The sequence below is a fragment of the Rhamphochromis sp. 'chilingali' genome (genome assembly GCF_963969265.1).
Source record: "Rhamphochromis sp. 'chilingali' genome assembly, chromosome: 2".
NCBI lineage: Eukaryota > Metazoa > Chordata > Actinopteri > Cichliformes > Cichlidae > Rhamphochromis > Rhamphochromis sp. 'chilingali'.
In genome coordinates, this window is record NC_137930.1 from 56535032 (window position 1) to 56560086 (window position 25055).

The following is a 25055-nucleotide window of genomic DNA, read 5'->3' on the forward strand; positions in this document are numbered from 1 at the left end:
GGTTTTGTAATTATCATTTAGTCTTTTCATATAATTTCACAAGCTACCACAGCGTGTCAAACCTGTGAGTGTTATAGGTTCTGGGTTTACGTGGCCCCATGTGCACAACCATAATTTGAAGACGACCCATGCTTAATCCATTTATACACCAGTTTAGGGCAACAAAAAGAGCTCTGTTTTCAATGCTATGTTGGTCTCTTAAATTCAAGAGTGACTGACATTATATAATTCAGTCTATGGAGACTGTAGGAATCATTAGTATTAGTGTCTTTGTTATGGTGTTATATGTGGTCAGCTATATGCAATATTCAATACAGAAAATAGTGTGCAGATTTCTTTAGATTTTTGAGAGATGAGAATTTCCATAAAGCCATTCAAGGCAAGAAAGGATTCATTTGAGTTAATCTAGTTCAAATTTTCTTAAAAATAAGTTGCATCACTCAATTAGGCAGATGGGGGCTTCAGAGAAAAGCCACCATATGGCAGTAAAATGGAATTAAGGTTCAACCCTTTGCTGCTCTTTCAATCTTTGTGCTAATTCTTTTTCTTCTCATTATGCTCTTTCGTGACCCCTCACCCAGAAGGAGATCACATTTCATTGAAGGTTAAGCTCTTTTGCTAATTTGGGGTGGCTATCTTCTCTTGAGGTTGTAATGTCATTGACAGAGCCAATATGGCACAGAAGGAACATCTTAATTCTGGTATAAAACAAAGCAAAACAAGACAGTCTGCTGCTAATGAGCACTAATATAATAGTTTGCCTGTTGGCTGTTGCTAGCACGAAATTTCTTCTGCAAATCATCCTTACAGTGACATTCATACAATCCTTGCAGCGCAGAACTGTAGTGCCATAAGGCTAAACTGCATCTCTGAACACATGAGCAAATAAACCAACACTGATGTTTTTAGGGAGAAAAAGTTGCTGTCTTGTAATATCATTTGGCACGATACAGCCAGACTAATTATAGTAATGTGGGAACATCGTTCACAGCAGAACAGAACAAAACAGGATGGGAAGAAAACAATCTAAGAGAAAATTCTGTTTTTTATATAGTGCCAAATCACAAGAGCAGTCCCCTCAATGCACTTTAAATTGGAAATAAACAATAACTAATGATTAGATGTCGAGTGCTGTAGAAACACTCAGTGCATCATGGGACACCCCCAGCAGCCTAGGCCTATTGCAGCATAACTAAGAGTGGATTCAGGATCACCTGTTCCAGCCCTGCTTTGTCAAAAAGGAATGTTTTAAGCCTAATCTTGGGTGACTGTCTCCCAAATTCAAACTGGGAGCTGGTTCCATAGAAGAGGGACCTGAAAGCTAAAGACTCTGCCTCCCATCCTACTTTTAAATATTCTAGGAACCACAACTAACAAAATAACCAGAGAGAGACAGAAAGAAGGAGCGAGAGAGGAAAGAGGAATGAATATACTTAGTGCCTGTAAGTGGTGTGACTGATTGATTTACCCTTATAGACGGTAAAGATTAAGAGGATGACAAATCAGCATTTGCTTACACAGCGCCCAGTGCTAATCTCCTTGTTTTCCTCCAGACGACTCAAGCTCTCACACTCATTCTGGAGAGAGAGAAAGAAAGAAGACGGCGAGTTGTATCTCCCTTGACCCCACCTTCATCAGATTTAAGCAGTACAAGAACATCAGCACTGTATCCAGATCACTCAACAAGGCTTATTCTTTAAGGAGCTTCCCTGAAGCTTTCTGTGAGGTAGTGTAAAGAAAAAACTTTTGATGAGCATGTTTTTGGGAAAATTGTGGCCAGTACTTTATCACAGAAAACAGTTCATGCAAAACAGGAAGTCATCTTATGTTTATATGTCTTTCAGTAAGGATGGAGGAGCAGATTTCAAAGATGAACATGTTTTCATCGGACACCTTGAAGGACTTCACGCAACAGAGCACAGACGGAGCTCAATCAGGTGAGCCAATACTTACAAATTACTACAAATGTGCAAGATTTTAGAAAGCTTAGATGATGATTGTTAAAGGCTTCTCAGTACAGCAGACTAGACTCATAATTAATGCTCACAAAGTTTTAAATACATAGATTTACACACAGAATCTGACACAAAGCTCAAAATGCGTAAAAGAGTGAGCTAATTTTACATCAGTCTGTAGTTAAAATAGCGTTGGTGCTCAAAAGAATCTGAAATTATTTTAAGTATTTCTACTATCTATTCTCTACAGAAAAAGGTCTGCGTAAATCGTTTGGCCAAGGCCTGCTTTGTAAAGTTTGCTCTGACTCAAGCAGTGGCAAACACTATGGCATCTTTGCCTGTAACGGCTGCAGCGGCTTCTTCAAGCGCAGTGTGAGGAGAAGACTCGTCTATAGGTGGGCAAGTGGCTCTGTGAAAGGCAGCTGTACATAACAGGAAAACAATCATATGACAATTAAGGAAGTGCATTTGAACTCCATCTGTGTCTTTATTTCATAGGTGTCAGGCTGGAAATGGCAGGTGCCCTGTTGACAAAGCGCATCGAAACCAGTGCCAAGCTTGTCGATTAAAGAAGTGCCTCCAGGCTGGCATGAACAAAGATGGTGAGAAACTCAGAAAAAGCAGACCTTGTAGATATTATCTGTGCGTATTGATATGAAATACCTAAAGCCTCACTGTGAGATGGTGTAGCTTTTCCTGTGCTTTGTTTTGGCAGCTGTGCAGAATGAGCGACAGCCTCGAAGCACAGCTCACGTCAGTCCGGACTCTATAAATGTCGAAACCAAAAAGGAGCACCTGGTCACCACGCAAGCGCTCAGCCCCTCTGACACCTACTCAGCAGTCATCTCCAGGCCTTTGGTCACGTCGTCAGCTCCAATTTCTGCCACAGTAAAACTTTGCAGCAACATAAGTAACAACCACCGCTTTATGGTCAGCCTGCTGACTGCAGAGACCTGTGCAAAACTGGAGCCAGAGGACGGTAAGATCAAATGAAAGAGGTAAAATAACTTGGAAGAAAGAGGTGTAAACCTATTTGTCTTGAAATGAGTAAAAATATTTTGAAAACAGACTTTTTGATTTGACTTTACGGTGTGGGATATTTGGATTGTAATGCCTATGTCTCTTTTTCTGCTACACAGTGGAGGAAAATATTGATGTGACAACAAATTCAGAGAGGGACCTCACTCCCTTCGACAGCCGTTTGTCCCCTTATACCTCCAGCTGTCCAGAGAATGTGTATGAGACATCGGCACGACTCCTCTTCATGTCAGTCAAGTGGGCAAAAAATCTGCCTGTGTTTGCTCACTTGCCATTTCGTGACCAGGTGAGGCCTGTAGACAGATATTTTTTCTTTGTGTATTTGCATCTTAAAATGTTTTTTTTTTTAACATATATGGATAGTGTGTGAGACTAATGAGATGCTCAACATTTCTGTGAAATCCTCAGGTGATTCTTCTTGAAGAAGCTTGGAGTGAGATGTTCCTCCTGTGTGCCATCCAGTGGTCTCTGCCCATGGACAGCTGTCCTCTTTTGTCTCTGCCAGACCTTTCTACCCCACAGCAAGCCAATATCAACCTTCTTACTGCTGACCTGCAGATCTTAGAAGAAGTCTTTAGTCGCTTTAAAGCCCTGACTGTTGACCCGACAGAATTTGCCTGTCTGAAGGCCATTGTGCTGTTTAAGCCAGGTAAGGAATCACTGATGCAGCGATGGTAGTCACTGATTTCTGGATCACCAAACCGATGTCTGCTGTTTGAATCTCCCACGCAGAGGTACGCAACCTTAAAGATCCAGAACAGGTGGAGAATCTGCAGGCCCAGTCACAGGTGCTGCTGGGTCAGCACATCCATTCAGTGTATCCCAACCAGGGTGCCAGGTAACTGCACTTTCTTTTCTAACAAAATACCACAAAATCTTCAAACATAATAACAGCTGGAGAATGTCAAATCTCTCCCCCCCACAGAAACATTTAGCTCGCACTCTTTTTGTTTTTGTCCAACAAGGTTTGGGAGATTAATTCTTCTGCTGCCTTCCCTCCGCTTTGTGAATTCAGAGAAGATCGCTAAGCTGTTCTTTCAGAGGACCATTGGCAGCACACCCATGGAGAAGCTGCTGTGTGACATGTTCAAAAACTAAGCACACGGAGGAAAACTTCCTGCAAGCTGTGTGACTGTGTAATTCATGCATTCTGCTGATGACTTCTTTCATGTTTAATGCAAAAAAGCCTTTATGACAAAAGATATTTTGACATATTACTGTTTGAAAAACACAGTCATGAATGGATCAGAGACATTTATGTGAAACTGTGCTTTTTTTCCTCAAGACAAAGGCAACTTCTGGTTATGGCATTCTATTAAAGCACATTTTTCTGTTAAGTTACAACCACAAAGTCGTCTTGTGAAGCTTACAGCTAGACTTAATCATTCAGCGTACTGAGTAACAAGCGAAATAACAGTACATGCCAGCAAACATGTTTTTAAATGTTTTAAATGTCTATAAATATGAAGTTGTATTGTCAAGTATAATGATTTCTGGGATTTTTTTTTCTATTTGATTCAAATAGAGTAAATAAATAATGCAATAAACACTATAAAATATAGAATTCAGCATAAAAAGTATTCATCTTTTGAGAAGAACATGTATAACACATGTTTGAAACAGAAACCAAAGAGCTCTGATAGGTTTATCTTCCAACTGTTTTGTGACCATCATTTTCTTTGTTGAATTGTATTAAATGTATCAGGTTGTTCTAGATGGTCTGAAAAATATTAAAAGTATGACACAGAAAGAGAAAACCATATTTATACTGGGTAAAAGATAATTATATCCACAGGTGCAACAGCTCTGTGGTAGGCCACGTTTTGTACGAGAGCAAACAGAGCATCACATTCTCATGCATACATATCATATCATATATATGTATGCATATCATATCATACATTTGTTTAGAACACTACTTCAGATACATAATTTAAAAGTTGATTTGTACAAATGAGTAATATAGGGGTGAGGCAGTGCAGTATATTTGTTCATTTTTCTTATTATTATCATTATGTTAATATTGTGCATAGTACCTTCAAAATAAAAGAGATAACATTTAATTCATAAGGAAAATGTATAGTGCATAAAAATAGGCTTTGGGGTCAAGACAAAAAACTGTGACTCGAACATATAGTGGAGTACTTTTAATATGTCCATGTTACTTTAACAGATGGATTATAAACATGCAGTGTAATGCATCTACCCCCCACCCCCATTTTTGCACATGTCGAGGAGCGTGTCAGGCTACATTTCAACCTTGAACCTAATGAGAGGAGGGGCTTCACCTACCTTTAGAATGTGAGGGACCCAAATTGCAGAAGACCTGCAAAATTGCAAAATGAATTTATTTAATTAATTATTTAATAATGTTTTTATTGAATATATGTTTTCACTTGTGGGTTTATCGGGATTATCGCCCACAATCCAGAGGACGGCGCTAATGCGCCTAAAGGCTATTTGACAGCCTCCGTGGCAGAAGAGGAAGAAGCAGAGGCGTAGCAAAACAAAAACACGGAAGCGCATCAGGATAGTGAGCTAAAGTAAAAGTGTATGAAAACAAAGTTTTTGGCGCGCTGACATTTGCACGGTGCCCGATAAACAGTATGAAGGTGCATTAATTAGGCGATAGCAATTATTTCAAATTACCAATGTTTAAAAACTCGTATCGCCTGCTCCCTCAAAGGGACTTCAGCACTCCGAGGACTCCTGGTCTGTTTGTGGACTCTAACAACTACCACAAAGGCCTTTCGTTTGACTACATCCCCAATGTTACTGAAAACGACTTCACAGGTAGGACACTAGTTAACACGAGCTGGTTTAGGGGGACATAATTTGTGGTTTAGGGTACGATTGTTATTCACTTCAAAGAGAAAGTAAGACAGACACTTAACTTCTTTTTCGTCAACATAAGTTATATCAAAATACACAAAGAATATAATGAAATGTCTCATATATTAGAGGTGGGAATCATCAGACAGCCCACGATATGACTTTAGTCATTTGTTCCTATATTTCATATACTTTAGCATACTAGCACACTTTGTACACTGCATAGCTCTGGTGCGAGTGACTTAACTTGACCATCAGTAATGAAAATAACCCCTTCTTGGGGTTTCTTCCCTTTTAGACACCTCCCAGGGATGGTTGTCGTGGATCTGCAACCTAGTTGTCATCTCCCTGGTCTACATCTGCACCTTTTTAACCTTTCCAATAACGGGATGGTTTGTACTGAAAGTAAGTTTGGCTTAAAATTGCACCCATAGCATCTCCACTCACTTGTTGAGAATAAACAATGTTTTTTTTTTTCCAATTCAGACTGTGCCAAACTACCAGAGGATAGTAGTGTTTCGTCTCGGTCGAATATGTCCTCCAAAGGGCCCTGGTATCGTCCTTGTGCTGCCTCTCATTGATCAGTGGCAGAAAGTAGATCTGCGCACCCGTGCTTTCAACATCCCCCCTTGCCAGGTAAACTGCCAGACATGCTATTATTGGTATAGCTGGCCTGTGGCATTTAAAAAGATAAATAAAAAGATGTTTCAGCATGTTTGTTAAACATGGTTTTGATAGTCTTTTGGATGAGATCCACTCTGCCCATATACATGTACAGTACATGATAATTAATAGCTAAAGAAGTGTTACATTATATCTTTTTATCCTTAAGCCACAGGAGAGGTTAGCATAGGATGAAATACATGATCTGTGTGCCGTTGTTTCCTGGTTTCTGATTGCATAAGATCAGCTGATTTTTCTGCTCTTGCCACACTGTAACACAACACTTTTGAATTCTGATACTGGTAAAACACATCTTATACGCATCATTTACTATTTAAAAATGTTTTAAAAGCAGTAACTTCAGTTCCATGAAATTTATTTTGTGTGTGCTGGAGATAATTTTTTCCTTCTCATATGGCTTAGCCTGTCATTCTTACCTTTAATACACTTAAAAAAAAGACAAAAACAATTCAAACTTCAAGTTGATGGCATAATTTATATTCAATTGAGCTTCAGATTTTTGCAAAGCCATTCCTCTTAGGAGCTGTGAATGTTATTTATTTAAGAGGAGATGCTTATGTACTAATTCGTTTGCCAGTTTGGCTTCATGTAAGTTCAGCTGTCAGTACACTGTGCTGTTATAGGTGACTACTCGGGATGGTGGTGTGTTGTCAGTGGGAGCAGACATCCAGTTCAGGATCTGGAACCCAGTCTTGTCAGTGGTGTCAGTCCAGGATCTCAATGCTTCCACCAGAATGACGGCACAGAAGGCTTTGACCCACAGCCTGGCCAAGAAGACCGTCAGGGAGATTCAAACTGAGAGAGTGAAATTAGGGGAATATCTTGGGGTGAGGACACGCTTTAGCTACTCTGTGCTGATTTCTTTTGCTGTATCAGTTCATGTTTACATTCATGCTTCATGTTTACAGATGGACATAAACGAGATGACTCGTCCTTGGGGGCTGGAGGTGGATAGAGTAGAGCTTACCCTTGGTTCTCTACTGAAAGCCCCAGAGGACAGCCCCTCTGCCCCCCTGATTATGCCCTCTGCACCTGGACTTGAAGGCCTCACTGGCCCCATTCAGCAGTTGGCCATGCACTTTCTGAGCCACGGTGCCACATCACGGCCTCAGCAGGGTAAGACAGAACACTTAAAAAATCTTCTTGCATCTTTTCCATAATTAGTGCTGTAATCTTCACCTCTTTCTTCAGAGGACAGCATAGCATTTACGGATGAGCTCAGCAGTGCTGCCGAGTCTGTCACTGCCACACCAGGTTGTGTTGAAGAGCTGCTCAGCAAAGTCAAGCTGCTCCTCTCTGAGTCTTTGGTCCGCCAGGTTGGGGCCTGTTATCAGTTTGACATCAGCTCAGGAGATGGACAACAGCGCCGTTACTATGTGGATCTGAGCCAAGGTGATAAATGTCATGATTATGGAATTTTTACTTGGCGCTAAATGTGTGTACGAAAACATAAAAAAAATGAAATCTGTCTATTTCTCTTTGTACTTTAGGTAGCGGTGCAGCTGGGGAAGGGTCCTTGTGTCGAGAACCAGATGTAACCCTGAATATGAGTGACTGTGACCTTCTGGACATGTTTCAGGGTGAACTGCGACCAATAGCTGCTTTTACAAGTGGCAGACTTAAAGTCCAGGGAGACATTAAAACAGCCATGAAGCTGGAAGAACTCATAAAGCTACTTAAGAAACATCAACTATAGTACATTTTAATTAATTTATTAAATCTTTAATTTTAACTATAAACTGTGTTTTTCATGTATGCTGTGACTGAATTTCTGTAATATTCTTATAATTTCTCACAAATTCCAAGTAAATGCTTGTTTACAAAGATAACGTGCTTTCTGAAGGTTATTTTATGCAACACTGTTTGAAACATGATTATAAAAAGAGCTGTGAAACTAGATAAAAGCTTCAGTAATGCGGCAGAGCTGTCATAATCAGTTCTTTGGTCTATTCTGTGAGGTTCAACTAGAAAGCCTTGATCAGGGCAGAAAGGGGGGCCGACTCTATAGACCAGCCTCTCGCCTCCCTTTTTGCACCAGGTGTCCTTGGCAGAGCCAGAGTAGTTGCTGAAGGTGGAGCAGAGTGAGCATTTTTTGTTGTTCAGATGGCCAAGTGGAGTGTTTGGCGTAGCCCTGTGACGCTGCCGCTGTGCTGGGCAGAGGAGCTTACAGCAACAGGTGTGCGCTGCAGCAGCAGCATGCCGATGATCAGACAGGCATGCTCGGAAAGCAGCAGCGTCGTCAGGCCTTTCAATGAAGTTCCTGGACTGTGGAAGAATGGCTGGGCTAACTTGTACAATTTCTGGAAGTTGGATGGCTTCAGAAATCTTCACCGCCTCACGTTGCAGAACTTCAACACTTTTGGACCTATTTACAGGTAAAGGAGTCCAGGCTGTTTGATTCGTTCTACATAAAATGAAAAAATTACTGCACATGGCTGACCAAAACGTGATGGGTTTTAAGAAAACAAAAAAACAAACCTGTAACCTACAATTTCCAAGGTCAAATGTTCATCTCACAATTTCTTTTCTTGTTTTCTGTATGGCAGAGAAAAAATAGGTTCTTATGAAAGTGTAAATATCATCAACCCCAAGGATGCTGCCATCCTCTTCAAAGCAGAGGGCCATTATCCTAAAAGGCTGAAGGTTGAACCATGGACATCATACAGAGATTACAGAAATCGCAAATATGGAGTTCTTCTTAAGTACGTCCTGTTACTGTCCTCTTCCAACTCTTCCACTATTCAGACACTTTGACAAAACCAGTCTCTTCAGTAAGCATTACCAGTGTTAGCTAAATACTTTAAAATAATTACAAATCTGATTGTCACACAGGAATGGAGAAGACTGGAGATCAAACCGTGTGATTCTCAACAAGGAGGTGATTTCCTTGAAGATGCTGGAAAACTTTGTGCCTTTGCTGGATGAAGTGGGCCAGGATTTTGTGGCCAGAGTTCACAAGAAGATCAAGCGAACTGGCCAGAACAAGTGGACCACTGACCTCTCTCAAGAACTCTTTAAATATGCATTAGAATGTAAGACTAACATTTATTTAAAATATTCAATTCTAATTATTCCTGCCTTTTTTAAACTCAATCACACATCACTTGTTTCTATCTCATGTTTGTTTTGTCCAATATAGCGGTGAGCTCAGTGCTGTATGGTGAGCGTCTGGGTTTGATGCTGGACTACATTGACCCAGAAGCTCAGCATTTCATTGACTGCATCACCCTTATGTTCAAGACTACCTCGCCCATGCTGTACATACCTCCTGCTCTCTTGAAGCAGACTGGATCAAAGGTGTGGCGCGACCACGTGGAGGCCTGGGATGGCATATTCAACCACGGTGGGACACATAGGTTGAAAATTTAATTCTGAAATTTCAAAATACAGTTTTTGCTTTTACTGTGGTGCAATTTCTTGTTTCATTTCTGTCCTTTCGTTGCATCAGCGGACCGCTGTATCCAGAACATCTACAAGAAGCTACATCAGGATGCAGGCACTCCAAAGAAATACCCAGGAGTCCTGGCAAGCCTGCTCATGCTGGACAAGCTGTCCATTGAAGACATCAAAGCCAGTGTCACTGAACTGATGGCGGGTGGAGTAGATACAGTAAGGAGAAAAAAAAAATTTAAGTATGAGGAACTGTGTGACTGTTATCCAGATTTTTAAGGCTGCTTCTGGTTGTGTTACAGACTTCTATAACGCTTCTGTGGACGTTGTATGAATTAGCCAGGCACCCCAACCTCCAGGAGGAGCTCAGGGCAGAGGTGGCTGCAGCTCGGGCCGAAAGTCAGGGAGACTTGCTGGAGATGCTGAAGCGGATCCCTTTGGTCAAAGGTGCTCTGAAGGAAACACTCAGGTGACTGAAACACATGTTCAAGACATTTAAGATAAGACCAGAAAAGATACACTTTATCAGAATGAACTTTTGCAATTCTCTTAGTTCATTAGTTTGTGTTTCTTTTATAAAAGTGGTTTTCTTTCTGTGTCTCAGGTTGCATCCGGTAGCAGTGAACTTGCAAAGATACATAGCAGAAGACATAATTATTCAAAACTATCACATCCCAGCTGGGGTAGGAGGCACAAAAACATATAAATGATGTATTTATATTTGAGTATTTGACCATTTTCATACAAACTGTCATGCATGTTGTTGTGTCTGTATATGTCTGTATGTGTATTCAGACTCTGGTCCAATTAGGGCTGTATGCTATGGGAAGACACCCCAAGGTGTTTTTTCGTCCGGAGCAGTATCAGCCCTCTCGCTGGCTGAGGACCGAGACCCACTACTTCAGAAGTCTGGGCTTCGGCTTTGGGCCCCGTCAGTGTTTAGGACGAAGAATAGCTGAAGCAGAGATGCAACTCTTTCTTATCCACGTAAGATATAAAGAAAATAATCAGCAGTATTTCCATATATATGTGGCACACTGACATCATACAAACTGTCTGTGCTACCTTTGCAGATTCTCGAGAACTTCAGAGTGGAGAAACAGCAACATGTGGAAGTAAAGAGCACCTTTGAGCTAATTCTCGTGCCAGACAAGCCCATAATATTGACTCTGAAACCTGTACAAGCAAGTCAGTAACATCGCGTTTGATGAAATTAACTGTAAACGGCTTCACAAAACTCCACAATATGAACAACAAATGAAAATCTTCCAACCTTAGAGTTGTAGGGAGAGCAAGAAAAACACAGGAAGGAAGGAATAAGTTAAAGAGATACTGAGGTAAAAACCTCAGTTTTTACCTCAGTATCTCTATAGCTAGACAACAAAGTAATGATACATATTGTAGATTGCTTAGTGAAAAATGTGATTACTAAGGGACATGTACTATGTGTGTGAAATATACTAAAAATCAGGAATGCATTGTGCAAATTTATTCCACTTGTACTTGGCAAAAATTTTCATTTATGTACCAATGATGAATAAAAAAATACAACTGATACAAAGTATCTGTTTTTATATGTAATTGTCTATGGTTTACATTTTAAACACACTTTTTCAGATTAAATCATCACATTTGAATTAGATCTAAATTTTAAATCACAGACTCTGTGTCCCATCAACAGTTCAATTCATTTGCAGGTCTTTTTACAGGTTTTGCTTCTGCTGTCCTCTTTGCTGGTATAAGGAGCTGTAGGAAGTAACATGCAGTATTTGAGAATATTAAATCCCTTCATACCATAATTATATGGAGAAGGGTGAGGCCTGACTGACCGAAGGAACATTTTGAAGGATTGCTGTGGATGTCCGGATGAAGCCGTGCCTGTGCTCGCTCAGTTTGGTCAGCATTTCTTGCTTCTCTCTCCCCCATACTTTAGCGTTCTCCTCCAGCTTTAAAGATGCAAAAGAAGAAAAAAAAATATTTATAAGGAAATAAATAATTAGACCAAGTATATCTTATTTATATTTTCTTAACCTGAGCTTCCAGTGTTTGGATTCGTGCTTCAGCCCTCTCCAATTTATGTCGTAAACTCCATTCCTCCTTGAGTGTAAAAATAGAAAAAAAAATGTCACTTTTAGGAGTTGCGAGGGAAAATTTGGATACTATCATAGTCATTTGCAATATTTAAGGAGTTTAAGAAGTACCTGGTCTGACTGCTGTGTTTTGAGTGGTGCAGGCAGCTGGTGAATCCTTTCCAGCTCTTTTCTGAGACGGCCGTTCTCTGCTGCTAAGGCTGATTTCATTTCCTTCTTTTTAAGGCCATCTTCTCAGCATGAAAGGAGATCAGACACTCCAGTCATTGTCAGTGCTTTTGTGATCATAATTGTTCCCACTGGGTGCACCTACCTCTTTCCATTAGCATCAGCCTTTTGTCACCACGATGAATATTCTTGTCTCTGAGCTTTCCATCTAATGCTTTCTCCATTTTTTCTATGACCTAAAAATAAGGATGGCACAAACATAAATATCCCCACATGCGAATTATAAGCTGCTAGTCACATGAGAAGCATATTCACTGTCATGAAATTAGATTAGTAACAGACTGTTCACCTCTTCCTGCTGTTTCACTGTGGCCTCTAAAGTTGCCATCTTTGCCAAGTGACTCTGGTGATGCTGCAGATCCTTCTGCTCCTGCTGGAGGACTCTGCAGAGCTTTAATAGCTCCTGCTCACTATCATTTTTCTGCACAAAAAAACAATACGAGTTATATAATCAATGGAAAGACACTTTCCTGAGACGTGTTTTTAAAAATATTCATAATGTGTGTGGTGTGTTTTCTAACCCGGATGAGCTCATTCTGCAGATGTTGTATGCGGTCCCTTTGTGTGGCGGCCTTGCTCACCTCACTGGCGAGCTTGAATTTTAGAGTGGCTTAAAAAGAGCAGAACAATCATCAGAACTGCAGAAACTGTCTGTCATCCCTTACTTACAGGGAATGTGTTTTTTGTACATTCACTTAAAAACTCGATCGCTGAGCATATCTAAGTAATGAGTTCGAATTTCACACTAGTTTCAATAACATGTCAGTTTTATGCCATGTGCTTTGGACCAATAATAATCAAAAGATCCATCAATATACTTTTGAATTTGAATGGATCTTTCGGAGGGATGGGAGTTAAATCCTATCCTTTTGCTTTTGATGTTAGCAAAGAGACCTTCTGGAACGTCCTTTCCCCGAGGGCCACAAACTGTCCTTCAGGAGATAAGGGTTGTAGTACACACGGAGCTTATCGTGGTCCATGGCCTGAATAAGCTTCCTTATCACAAAATGACAGTCTGCCTGGGAAAGGACACTCACAAGGATTAACGCATGCTGAGCAGCCTTGGATGTCATGACTTCATCTGCCGAAGAAATGACCTTAAGTCTGTTACGGCACTGAGAGAGAGCTAGCTGGGTGGTAAATTATCTGACTTTAGTGGATCAGCACCTAGTCCTTTATTTGCTCTTAACTTCTTAGGAGTTTAAAATTTTGCTCTGAGACTAAATGATGGTGTGTGGATAATATAAAGCTGAGTAAAACTTAAATGTTAAATTTATTTAAGTGTCAAATCACAACAACAACATCCTCAAGGGACTTTGTATTGTAAGGCGAAGACCCTACAATAACGCAGAGAAAATCCCAACAATCAGACAAACCCCCCATGAAGAAGTAATGGGCAACACTGGGAAGGAAAATTGATGACAGGGGAAATAACTAATGATGAAATGCAGAGTGATGTATAAACACCCAGTGAGTGAAGAAGAAACATTCACGGCATCACGGGAAGCCCCCAGCAGCCTAGGCCTATTGCAGCATAACTAAGGGAGAGTTCAGGGTCACCTGATCCAGCCCCAGCTATAAGCTATAGACTTATAAGCTATATATGCGAAATGGAAAGTTGTAAATCTAATCTTAAAATTAGAGAGGGTGTATATCTCTTGAGTTCAAACTGGGAGCTGGTTCCACAGGAGAGGGGCCTGAAAGCTGAAGGTTCTGGCTCCCATTTTACTTTTAAAACATAAACTCTACTTTTAAATGCCCCCGTGAACCACAAGCTACCAGAGAGTGAAGTTAGAGTGATAGATTACTTTTGTACCTATTCAGTCAGCAATTTCAGCCTTGGTCATGACATCAATGTCAGTGTCGGCCAGAAGATCTCGTCCAAGGTCCTGCTGCAGAGACAGATCACTGCGGAGCTGACTGTTTTCTGCCTCCAAAGACAGCACCTGTGTCCTAAGTGTTATTATGTCTTCTGCCATCCTAGACATTGCTGAGCGATAGTTTTCAATCTCCTGATGGTGAAAGAGTGCCTCACATTAGAACATTTTCAGTGGCTTAAAAGCAGAGGTGAGAAGTAATGAAGTACAAATACTTTGTTACTGTACTTAAGTAGAGTACTTAAGAAGTAACCAAGTACAAATAGTAGAATTGTCAGGTATCTGTACTTTATTTGATTATTTATTTTTCAGACAACTTTTTACTTTTACTACCTACATTTTTATACAAATATGCGTATTTTCTACTCCTTACATATGCAAAACAGTCTCGTTACTTTCGGTTCAAAGGTTCATTTATAGCTTATAGGTGGGCCGGAAGGAGTGCAGGTGTCCGCAATTTGTGTTCGCGGTACTTCAGAATCAAGCTAGCGCCACAGAAGAGGAGCGAGCATAACGGAAGTAACGTTTTGTTAAGTGGCAGGTAAGTACAAATTAAACGTTTCTATCAGCAAAAACACGCAAACTTTTTGTGTGCAGTTTGACGCACAGTGTGTCGCTAGCTAAAGGTCTGGATTTCCTAGGGAGAGAAAAGCGTGCGTGATAAATTCAATGAGAGATGGAGGAAGACAGACAGGACGTGAGAGGAAGAAGAGAGGTTGTATTTAAAGGTAAGAAGTGCTCAGTGACTCTGATGAACTGCAAATTTAAAGCTTATATGCAATGTCTTGTTTTGATAGATTATGTGTTTTCATTTTTGTGAAACAAACTAAGCTATACTAACTTTGTGCCATTCAAATGTTGCATGAATATTTGGGGTATTTTGCCCAGGATAAACAGGGTAGCTTGCATTAACGCACCTTGTTGGACTGTATCAAAGTGGCTGTGGTTCTTATGGTTAGAATAAGGTTACATCAAATGCATCAGAGATGAATTTGCATTTAAACTGATGATGCTTAGATTAATTCACTGAATCCTAACTGTATACCAGCTTTATGCTGTCTAGTATAAAGAAACAGTATAGTGTCAGGGGATGGACATCACCCATGGTAGCTTGTGAAAATGCTGACATCTTGTTGAATTCAGTTATGTAAATCCACAAAGAGCAGCAGGTCAGCTGATCACAGCGTGTACACTAAGAAAATCTACTGACGCTCACATTAATTGTTATGAGTTGGAATTCTTTTTCCCACTGAGCCACTACAGAGATCTTAGGATTCCCCCCACCTGTTGAGTCCCACTATAACCAATGACTTACTCGTTTTCCTGTTTAGGTGTGGAGGCAAAGTTACCCTCTACAATGTAGGTAACAGAAAATAGATATTTTTAAAAATTCTCTTTCACTGTTTGTGTCCTACTGGTCTACTACTACTTGCATTGAACCTTATTAGTGCCTGTCAGATCAATAAATGCCATTCTTTTTAGTGCTTATAGTGGCATTTTACTGTCATGCACTGACTGGTGTCAACAATAAATTCACTGGCCTGTAAACAATTTGATATTAGTGGTTATGAGTGAGCGCCACCACTAGATGTCTCCTCAAACCCATGTCTTAAGAGAGTAATACAGGATGTATTACCATAGACACACAAACAATTATAGCAGCAAAAGGGATGAACAGGCTTGAACTGGTTTTAAATAGGATAACTGGTAACTTCTGGTTTTCAGATATGCATGTAGCATGAGACACGGGGTATTACTGCAAGCCATAAATGAATGTAATCCATTGACTTGGATGTTCCTCTAATTGATTGGTTAAGGTTTGGTATAATGTATTCATAACTCTGGCTCCTCAAATTCATAAGGGCATACCACTCCATCCTGTAAAGGTGTTTTGTTAGGGGAAATTTAACCGGGGATTTTGCACAAATTTTAGTCGTTTACTCATGCATGCACACACGTTCCTCTCTGAAAGCTGAATTTCTGTAGAAGCGAGCAAAAAATATATATTTCTGGGAAATTCTTTAAAGAAATTTGTTTCTTTAAAGGCTGACAAAATGAGTCTGGGAGGAGAGCTTTTTTATCAAAGCATTTCTTTGTACAAGGCCCCTGGATGTTGTCTAGCAGCATGCAGGACCCATTGTTCTGTCACATGCTCTTCTATCAAGTTGAATAGCCAGAATTGAATGGAGACAAGAGGCAGGTCCAGCTGTATGTATGAGCAGGGGGGTGACGATTAGGGGATTCCAATCTTGGATGGTGTTGTTGTGTCTCCCATGGGACACAAGGGGTGAAATTGAGCATCTAATTGAAAGGGCAGGGACGAGGTGACAATCATGACTGTAGATGAGATGTCGTCTCTGCTGGGGGCCCAAAGCAGTGTGTGAATGAGAGCTCCCCGTGATGAGTCTGGAAAGTCCTTTTATGTGTTGAAAATAAAAGGGAATCTCTGTCTCTGGCTGGATCCCTTCTATTCTGTATGATATAAAGCCATTAAACAGGTCTGATGTCATGCATAAAGTCACGTCAGGACAGATGTATGACAGCTCGACTGAAACATGAGGATTTCACATTTGGCTGCATTTTATTAACCACATTATTTTACATGTAAAGTATTAATAATCATTGTCTATTAAACTTTAAATATGCACTTTTGCACTGAAAAATACTTGTTGATAAATTAAGCACATATAAAATCTACACCCACAGACAATTTAAGGCAGTGTGCAGACATAATAGTCTGGCTGTAAATAAAACAGGAGAAAATGGCAAGATATTTGAAAAGAAAATGTTATTGGAACACTTTAAGCCTCATCAGCTTAATCCTCCTTCAGTGCAATTACAGTCAAGGAGAAATGTTAATGTATTCATTTTATCTCCAAACTGTGACTGTTTGCTTCATCATCTTCTCATTTCACTGGCCTCTCTGTGTCACTGTTCGCTAACTAAATATGACATAGGATTGCCTCACTGATTGATTGAACAGTTAAGATATTGGTCATGCCTATTCACCTTTGTTTGGAGGTCAGAGATCTCTGCTACGTGGGGATCATCCTCAAAGTCATGCGGAGGGGGCCTAAAGCATGAGAACACAATTGTAGTCTAAATTTAAGTCTTTCATTTACTTTCGAAATAAGTCAAATAAATCTGTTTCTCATATATTTTTGCACCGTACCGCATGTGTGGATGAGGAACTTGATACATGCTGTTTATGTTAGGTTTGTTCTCGGTAGAGTCTGCCCTCTCAGCTTTAGTATTCTGGTCTAGCTGGGCAGTGCCTGGAAGCTCAGTCTTTGCTCTGCTGCGAAGCAGCTGATTATCTGGTAGAATCTGTGCCAGGGCATCATGAGATGGGAGATTGTATTTTCCCCTCTGAAACTGTAGAGCACATAGTGTTTGATTGTCACAAATGATTTCCAAACTTGCTCAAAGCTGTTTCAGAAACAAATGTTGTTAAAATCTGTATGAATATCAAACAAGCATCACTTAAAATGCTAATGGTCTCTTTTAACTTCATTTACTGTCCCAGAAACATACAAATTATGCATCATAACTTATTCAGAATAAATGATAAGCCAACCTGAAATGCCCAAAATATGTACTTGTTTGATTGGCCACTCCAGGTTGGCTCTAAAAGCAACTCCTATGATGAAAATGTAGAGCTTTGGACAAAAATGATTTTCTAATTATTCTTTGTCCACTAATCATACCAGTGCTTATAAGTCCAGTCTATATGACACATGCTAACTAGGCAGCTAGTTTACTTGGCTTCACCCCCTGTAAAAGATAAAAGTAGCTGAAGCCAAAGTTTAAGTGCCTCAAACCCGCATTCTTTTTTTTTTTTTTATCAAATCCTTTGGTGTCAAAACACATCTTAAAGACTTTAAATCAGTAGTCCATCCATCTTCTTCCGCTTTATCCGGGGCCAGGTCGCGGGGGCAGCAGCCTAAGCAGAGAAGCCCAGACCTTTCTCTCCCCAGCCACCTCCTCTAGCTTATCCGGGGGAACACCAAGGCGTTCCCAGGCCAGCCGAGAGATATAATCTCTCTAGTGTGTCCTGGGTCTGCCCCGGGGCCTCCTCCCGATGGGACATGCCCGGAAAACCTCACCCAGGAGGCGCCCAGGAGGCATCCTTGTCAGATGCCTGAACCACCTCAGCTGGCTCCTTTGATGTGGAGGAGCAGCAGCTCTACTCTGAGCCCCTCCTGGGTGGCTGAACTTCTCACCCTATCTCTAAGGTAGAGGCCAGCCACCCGTCGGAGGAAACTCATTTCCGCTGCTTGTATCCGCGATCTCGTTCTTTCAGTCACTACCCACAGCTCGTGGCCATAGGTGAGGGTAGTGACGTAGATCGACCGGTAAATTGAGAGCTTCGCTTTTACGCTCAGCTCTCTCTTCACCACGGCGGACCGTTGCAGGGTGCGCATCACTGCAGCCGCAACACCAAGCTGTCTGTCGATCTCCGGCTCCCTTCTCCCATAACTCGCGAACAAGACCTGAGATACTTAAACTCCTCCACTTGGGGCAGGAACTCATCCCCGACCCGGAGTGGGCACTCCACCCTTTTCCGGCTGAGAACCTTAGTCTTAGATTTGGAGGTGCTGATCCTCATTCCTGCTGCGTCGCACTCGGCTGTGAACCATTCCAGTGGTTCTGTTGGCTACATTCATGAAGCCAACAGAACCACATCATCCGCAAAAAACAGAGATGAGATTCCGAGGCCGCCTAAGTGAAAGCCCACCGCCACTTGGCTGCGCCTAGAAATCCTGTCCATAAAAATTATGAACAGAATCGGTGACAAAGGGCAGCCCTGGCGGAGCCCATTACCCACCGGGAACGAGTCCGACTTATTGCGTGCACCTCCCACAGGACACCCCGAGGGACACGTTCGAATGCCTTCTCTAAGTCCACAAAACACAGGTAGACTATTTGGGCAAACTCCCATGCGCCCTCAAGTATCCTTGAGAGGATAAAGAGCTGGTCCAGTGTTCTGCGACCAGGACGAAAACCGCATTGCTCCTCCTGTATCTGAGGTTCGACTAGCGGATGAACTCTCATTTCCAGCACCCTGGCATAGACTTTCCCAGGGAGGCTGAGGAGTGTGATCCCCCTGTAGTTGTAACACACCCTCCGGTCCCACTTCTTAAAAATGGGGACCACCCATTTTTCTGACAGTCTTGTCTGCCAGTCCAGGGGTACTGCCCCTGATCTCCACGCAACATTGTAGAGGTTTTTCAACCAGGACAGCCGTACAACATCCAGAGCCTTCAGGAACTCGAGGCGGACCTCATCCACACCAGTGGCTCTGCCACCAAGGAGTTGTTTAAGTGACCTCCCCCCCAGAAATTGGCGGGTCATCCCCCTCATCCCCAGACTCTGCTTCCTCCTCGGAAGACATGTCAGTGGGATCAAGGAGGTCCTTGAAGTATTCCTTCCACCGCCAGACAATTTTCTCAGTCAAATTCAGCAGCGCTCCAACAGCACTATACACAGTGCAGGTAGAGCACCGGTTTCCCCTCCTGAGATGCCTGACGGTTTGTCAGAATCTCTTCGAGGCAGTCCGAAAGTCTTTTTCCATGGCCTCTCCGAACTCCTCCCACACCCGAGTTTTTGCTTCAGCCACTGCCCGACCCGCATTCCGCTTGGCCTGTCGGTACCTGTCAGCTGCCAAAGTCCCAGAGGCTAACCAAGCCCGATAGGACTCCTTCTTCAGCTTGGTGGCTCCCTTCACCTCTGGTGTCCACCATTTGGTTTGGGGGTTACCACCACGACAGGCACCAACCACCTTACGGCCGCAGCTTAATGCAGCAGCAGGAGATGCTGAACATGGTCCATTCAGACTTAATATCTTCAGTCTCCCTCGGAATGCTGTTGAAGCTCTGCCGGAGGTGTGCGTTGAAGATCTCACGGACGGGGGCCTCTGCTAGGCGTTCCCAGCACACCCTCGTTTAGGTGCACCGGGTCTGTCCAGCGTCCTCCCCCGCCACCTGATCCAACTCACCACCAGGTGGTGATCAGTTGACAGCTCAGCCCCTCTTTTTACCCGAGTGTCCAGAACATATGGTCACAGGTCTGGTGATATGATTACAAAATCGATCATCGACCTGCGGCCTAGAGCTTCCTGGTGCCATGTGCACTTATGGACACTTATGTTTGAACAAGGTGTTTGTTATGGCCAAACTGTGATTTGCACAGAAGTCCAATAAAAAAACACCGCTTGGGTTCAGATCAGGGAGGTCGTTCCTCCCAATCACACCCCTCCAGGTCTCGCTGTCGTTACCCATGTGAGCATTGAAGTCTCCCAGTAGGACAACAGAGTCTCCAGGTGGAGCACCCTCCAGCACCCCACCCAGGAACTCTAAGAAGGCTGGGTACTCTGAACTGCCACTCGGTGTATAAGCGCAGATGACAGTCAGGACCCGTTCCCCGACCCTAAGGCGCAGGGAACAAACCCTCTCATCCACCAGGAAGAACCCCAACGTACAGGCAGTAAGCCGAGGGGATATTAGAATACCCACCCCAGCCCGTCGCCTCTCACCAGGGACAACTCCAGACTGAGACAGAGTTCAGCCCCTCTCCAGGAGACTGGTTCCAGAGCCCAAGCCATGCGTAGAGGTGAGCCCGACTATATCTAGCCAGTACCTCTCAACCTCATGCACTAACTCAGGCCCCTTCCCCACGAGAGAGGTGACATTCCATGTCCCAATTGCCTGTCTTGGTAGCCGGGGATCAGTCCGCCAGGGCCTCTGCTCCTGGCTGCCACCCGGCACAGAATGCACCCAACCCCTACGGCACCTCCTGCAGGTGGTGGGCCTGCGGGAGGATGGGCCCATGTCCCTTTTTCGGGCTGTGCCCGGCCGGACCCCACGGACTAAGGCCCGACCACCAGATGCTTGCCCTTGGGCACCCTTCACGGGCCTGGCTCCAGGGCGAGGCCCCGGTAACCCTATCCCGGGCAGGGTAAACTGTTCCCTCGATGTTTTCCTCATAAGGGTCTTCTGAATCGCTCTTTGTCTGGTCCCTCACCCAGGACCAATTTGCCATTGGAGATCCTACCAGGGGGAAAAAGCTCCCGGACAACATAGCCCCTGGGATCCCTGGGACACACAAACCCCTCCACCATGATAAGGTAGCGATTCACACATCTTAAAGACTTTAAATCCGTAGTTTCAGGTCTATTTTGTAAATTGTGGGCATTCTGTGAGTCAGAAAAAGGAGGATTATGCTCACTGGCTAATGACCTGTCAGTTAAAGGTTTTTACTCAGTTGTGGTGTCCTTGGTTTCTTTGTCAGATCCACCTCTTGCTAGTCTTGTTCAGTATCAGAACACCAACATGGTGATAGCAAAAACGTTCAACTTGAGACTTTAACCCTTGTATGGTGTTCGGGTCTGTGAGACCCGTGTTCAGTTTTTTTCAAAAGAAAAATTAAACAATTAATTATTTTTTCACGTGTAAATGTGTTGTGTCTTTCCACTCACTCCACTTGATTATAACTGATTTATTTATAACATTTTATATAAAAGAAAAACGAGAAGCACATTAATTCACAAATGTGATCTAACAAAGGTAAAGGGAAAAAATTAACCATGTTTGCTGTTCATATGTCTTGTAATTGGGATGAAGTAAACATCTGTTGAGTAATTTAACATAAAATTGTTTGATAGTGTTAATTTGGAAAGCCAAAACTCTAGCGGGTCCACCAGACCCATGAACACTGGCTGAGTAACAAAAATACGAACACCACACAAGGGTTAAAACATGGCTTCAGTAAACAATGAGTAATGTCACCATAATGTCTATGACTGAACTTTTTCTTATATGAGTGACTGAAGTATTAGTCACAGACTGTTTGTAAGGGTTTTGTGGACTTGGCATTGGGAAACCCTTGATCGTAAGTCAATGATCAACTTTGTCACTGCATCATTTATGGCAGAGTGGACACCCTAATGGAGGGAGGAACTGAGTTGTTGGATCAATTGCCTGGGGAGGACACCGTACAGAGGAATGTGCCTTTAGTGTGTGTGTGTGCGCGTTGTATTTGCATCTGGTGGAGAGCCATGTTTGGCAGAGCCCCACCTCTCACCACTGGCAGAACTTTGCATTCTAAGGATGGCATGGTCCAAAAGAATGAGATCATGGGTAAAGGCTGTGAGAATGAGCTTTCTCCTAAGAGTATCTGGGCTCTCCCTGAGGATCTCAAAAATCTAGGAAGGGCTTAGAAAAGGAGCCAGATGATTTGGCTCAGTCTTCTGACTAGTAGCCTCCTGGGTGCTTGCTTGAACGTAAAAGTTGTCCCAGGGCAGACTCAGCATGCTGGAGAGATTACATCTGTTGGGTGGCTTGAGAATCCCTTGTCGACTTAGCTGGGGGAGAGAGGTCTTGGCACCTCTGCTTAGACTGCTCCTCCCACAACCCGGAAAAGATAATCCAAAAATTAATGAATTAGTGGATGATTGAAGGAATGGATGGATAGACAAACTGGACCTCTAGGCAGTGATTGTGGTGTTGACCTATTGATAAATTTATAATGTAATATGGCAATTACTATTGTTTATCATCCTGATTGTGCTTATTTGTACTGATGGCACCTTGCGAATAAAGCTAACTAGAGTTACTGATGACTTAATGACGTGGTTCAGGAGTCTACTACTGACAAGCATATAACAAGGTTCATAGGCTCTCCATCTATGATTGGTCTTGACTGTAATTTATTTATTTTTTTTAAATGGAGCAGAATTCCTCCTAAGTGTCAAAATAAGAAATTTGTGATATTGAAAATAATAGTATGCTAATAACTGGTCTAACAGAAGTTCTGCAAAACAAAAACCCATTCTTCACCACATCATCATGGTCACCTTCATCAAATCTAGTCAGTAGTTTGTGTCAGTGAGAAAAGTTTTCCCCCCAAAACACGTTCTCTACTTCCTAGATATTGAATTGGTCAAATAGAAATGTAAACATTTAAAGGTAAAATTTTTAAATGAAGTAAAAACTGTTACTACTATTATTACAAAGACAACAGCGATATCAACTCTAAAGATGTAGAGCTAGTTTTTGAAAAAACACAAAGGGATGCCAAATGGTCATTGTTATCTGTACGATGGAAAATGCTGAACAACTTCCCGTGACAATAAGGGAGGACTAAATCAGCGGTCTCCAACCTTTTTTACGCCACGGACCGGTTTATGCCCGACAATATTTTCATGGACCGGCCTTTAATGTGTCGCGGATAAATACAACAAAATAAAACTACCGGTAGTACCGGTACCGAAAAAAAAGACGATTTATTCATAACACACGTGAAAAGACCCAGGAAAACTGAGTTAACGATCAAAACGATAACAAAATAACGCTGAAAACCGATAAAAACCCTGAAAATCATACATTTCACACCTGAGCCTCAACTCTCGTGGCCCGGTACCAAACGACTCACGGACCGGTACCGGTCCGAGGCTCGGGGGTTGGGGACCGCTGGACTAAATGACTTCCACAATGGTAGATTTAATGTTATCTAACATTTTTACATAAACTGAAAGCTTTTATCAAAATACATTGTATCTATGACCTTTCTCACTGCACTGTGAGCGAGGCCATTCCACCTCTTCATCACTTGAATATAAATGCTGTTACATCAGTAGGCATACACTACCCACTCCATAACTAGAGAGCTCTCTGTCAATAGCCCTGAAGTCCTTTAAGTGTGAGCATTGCATAAGCAGTGTACACTTTCAATGATGACAGTTGCCTGGCAGCGCAAATTCAAAAAAATGGCATTAAATAGAGTCATTATCCATTATCTTTCCACTGACTTGCCCACTAACGCAAATACCTCCACAGTGTCAGAACCTACCTGCACAGCTGCAGATGTGCTGAGTGATTTCATCTTTTTTGACGCCTTCATCCAACACAAAATGTCAGAGTCCTTTAACTGGTGGTGAATGGGAAAGCTGGAGCTTTGACATCAATCAGCTTGTAACCACAACACAAACCTTAGCGACTTCACAGGCAGTGAATTCCCACTATGTACAAAATGCTGTAATATCATGTTTCAGCAGAACTCACAGAAATAGAGTGTTGAGGCTTCAGTTCTTCTCATTAATTCACAGAGGCTTCAGAGACTCACACAAACAATGTATTCATGTACCAAGCTTTTGGCAGCAGCAATATAAAACTAGTGCACATGTAAATGTATCAGTACTTTTTATTCAATAATATATTAGGCTGAAAAGGGGTTTCGTGTATCTATACTGTACCTTAAAACTACAAAATGCCCTAATGCTGGAGTTAAATCACCACTGATGAAAATGCGGTGTTGTTATTACCTTGTTATAAATTAACCTAATCCAACAGCATGAACTTATATCCCTCAAGTAACTAAAGGTTTCCTATGTGCATGAAGTGTTTGGAGGAAATTATGAAGAATTATCATTAAGCTAAACACCGTAGAGCGCTCATTCTCATTCTCTGTCATATTGTAGGGATTACGTTGTTTCCATAGGGATATCACACTGCACCTCAGTTGACAACTGGTGCAATACCATATGCTGAAAAAGTCAAACATGTCAGTATGAGGAAAATAACAGCCAACCTAATAACAACATGTAGCTTACCATGAAAAAAGCTACACTCTGTTTAGTTATTAGATAAATATTAGGCTAAATTTGTGTTGAATAATTCACTGGGTGCTTCTGGCTATGTGCTCTGCTAGAAGACGTAATCTCTTCTAATCCAGCAAGGGAAAACCTGCAGAAGTGAAAAGCCTTCCAGCGGAGTTTAATATCACATTATCATGTATGAGATTGCTCGACAAATTTGGAAAATCTCTACAACTAAATCATTTATATTCACATGTTGCACTTTGTAGACACAGCTCGTGTTCAGAATGCTTCTGACCGTGTTACATATAATCTGTGGAGAGCTATGTTTTGGGGGGGGATGTGTGCTGCGCTACGCTGTGCTCTG

General features: G+C 42.1%; 4 protein-coding genes across 4 annotated transcripts; 3 read left to right on the top strand and 1 right to left on the bottom strand.

The window, feature by feature from the left end:
- The first annotated feature begins 1314 nt into the window (after nucleotides 1-1314).
- Nucleotides 1315-4710, top strand: nr2e3 (nuclear receptor subfamily 2, group E, member 3). Its single transcript, XM_080875645.1, has 10 exons — nucleotides 1315-1442; nucleotides 1554-1726; nucleotides 1845-1937; nucleotides 2206-2350; nucleotides 2454-2557; nucleotides 2671-2934; nucleotides 3095-3279; nucleotides 3402-3642; nucleotides 3726-3831; nucleotides 3959-4710. Exons 3-10 carry the CDS (start codon nucleotides 1850-1852, stop codon nucleotides 4089-4091), a joined length of 1266 nt encoding a protein of 421 aa, XP_080731771.1. The 5' UTR covers nucleotides 1315-1442; nucleotides 1554-1726; nucleotides 1845-1849; the 3' UTR covers nucleotides 4092-4710.
- A 772-nt stretch (nucleotides 4711-5482) lies between these two features.
- Nucleotides 5483-8340, top strand: stoml1 (stomatin (EPB72)-like 1). The gene is made up of 7 exons (XM_080874527.1): nucleotides 5483-5786; nucleotides 6124-6230; nucleotides 6312-6461; nucleotides 7133-7336; nucleotides 7418-7625; nucleotides 7701-7901; nucleotides 8000-8340. Exons 1-7 carry the CDS (start codon nucleotides 5645-5647, stop codon nucleotides 8203-8205), a joined length of 1218 nt encoding a protein of 405 aa, XP_080730653.1. The 5' UTR covers nucleotides 5483-5644; the 3' UTR covers nucleotides 8206-8340.
- Nucleotides 8341-8603: 263 nt separating this feature from the next.
- Nucleotides 8604-11442, top strand: cyp11a1.2 (cytochrome P450 family 11 subfamily A member 1, tandem duplicate 2). The gene is given in 12 exon segments (XM_080874526.1): nucleotides 8604-8709; nucleotides 8712-8744; nucleotides 8747-8773; nucleotides 8776-8884; nucleotides 9056-9211; nucleotides 9342-9541; nucleotides 9649-9852; nucleotides 9958-10118; nucleotides 10202-10368; nucleotides 10504-10582; nucleotides 10695-10886; nucleotides 10973-11442. Coding segments are annotated over 12 exon segments (1548 nt in total). The 5' UTR covers nucleotides 8604-8612; the 3' UTR covers nucleotides 11096-11442.
- Nucleotides 11443-11604: 162 nt separating this feature from the next.
- Nucleotides 11605-24022, bottom strand: ccdc33 (coiled-coil domain containing 33). Its single transcript, XM_080863152.1, is given in 11 exon segments — nucleotides 11605-11845; nucleotides 11931-11996; nucleotides 12101-12219; nucleotides 12303-12393; nucleotides 12507-12638; nucleotides 12739-12827; nucleotides 14034-14037; nucleotides 14041-14229; nucleotides 17104-17167; nucleotides 17267-17469; nucleotides 23944-24022. Coding segments are annotated over 11 exon segments (1155 nt in total). The 5' UTR covers nucleotides 23995-24022; the 3' UTR covers nucleotides 11605-11698.
- Nucleotides 24023-25055: the final 1033 nt, after the last annotated feature.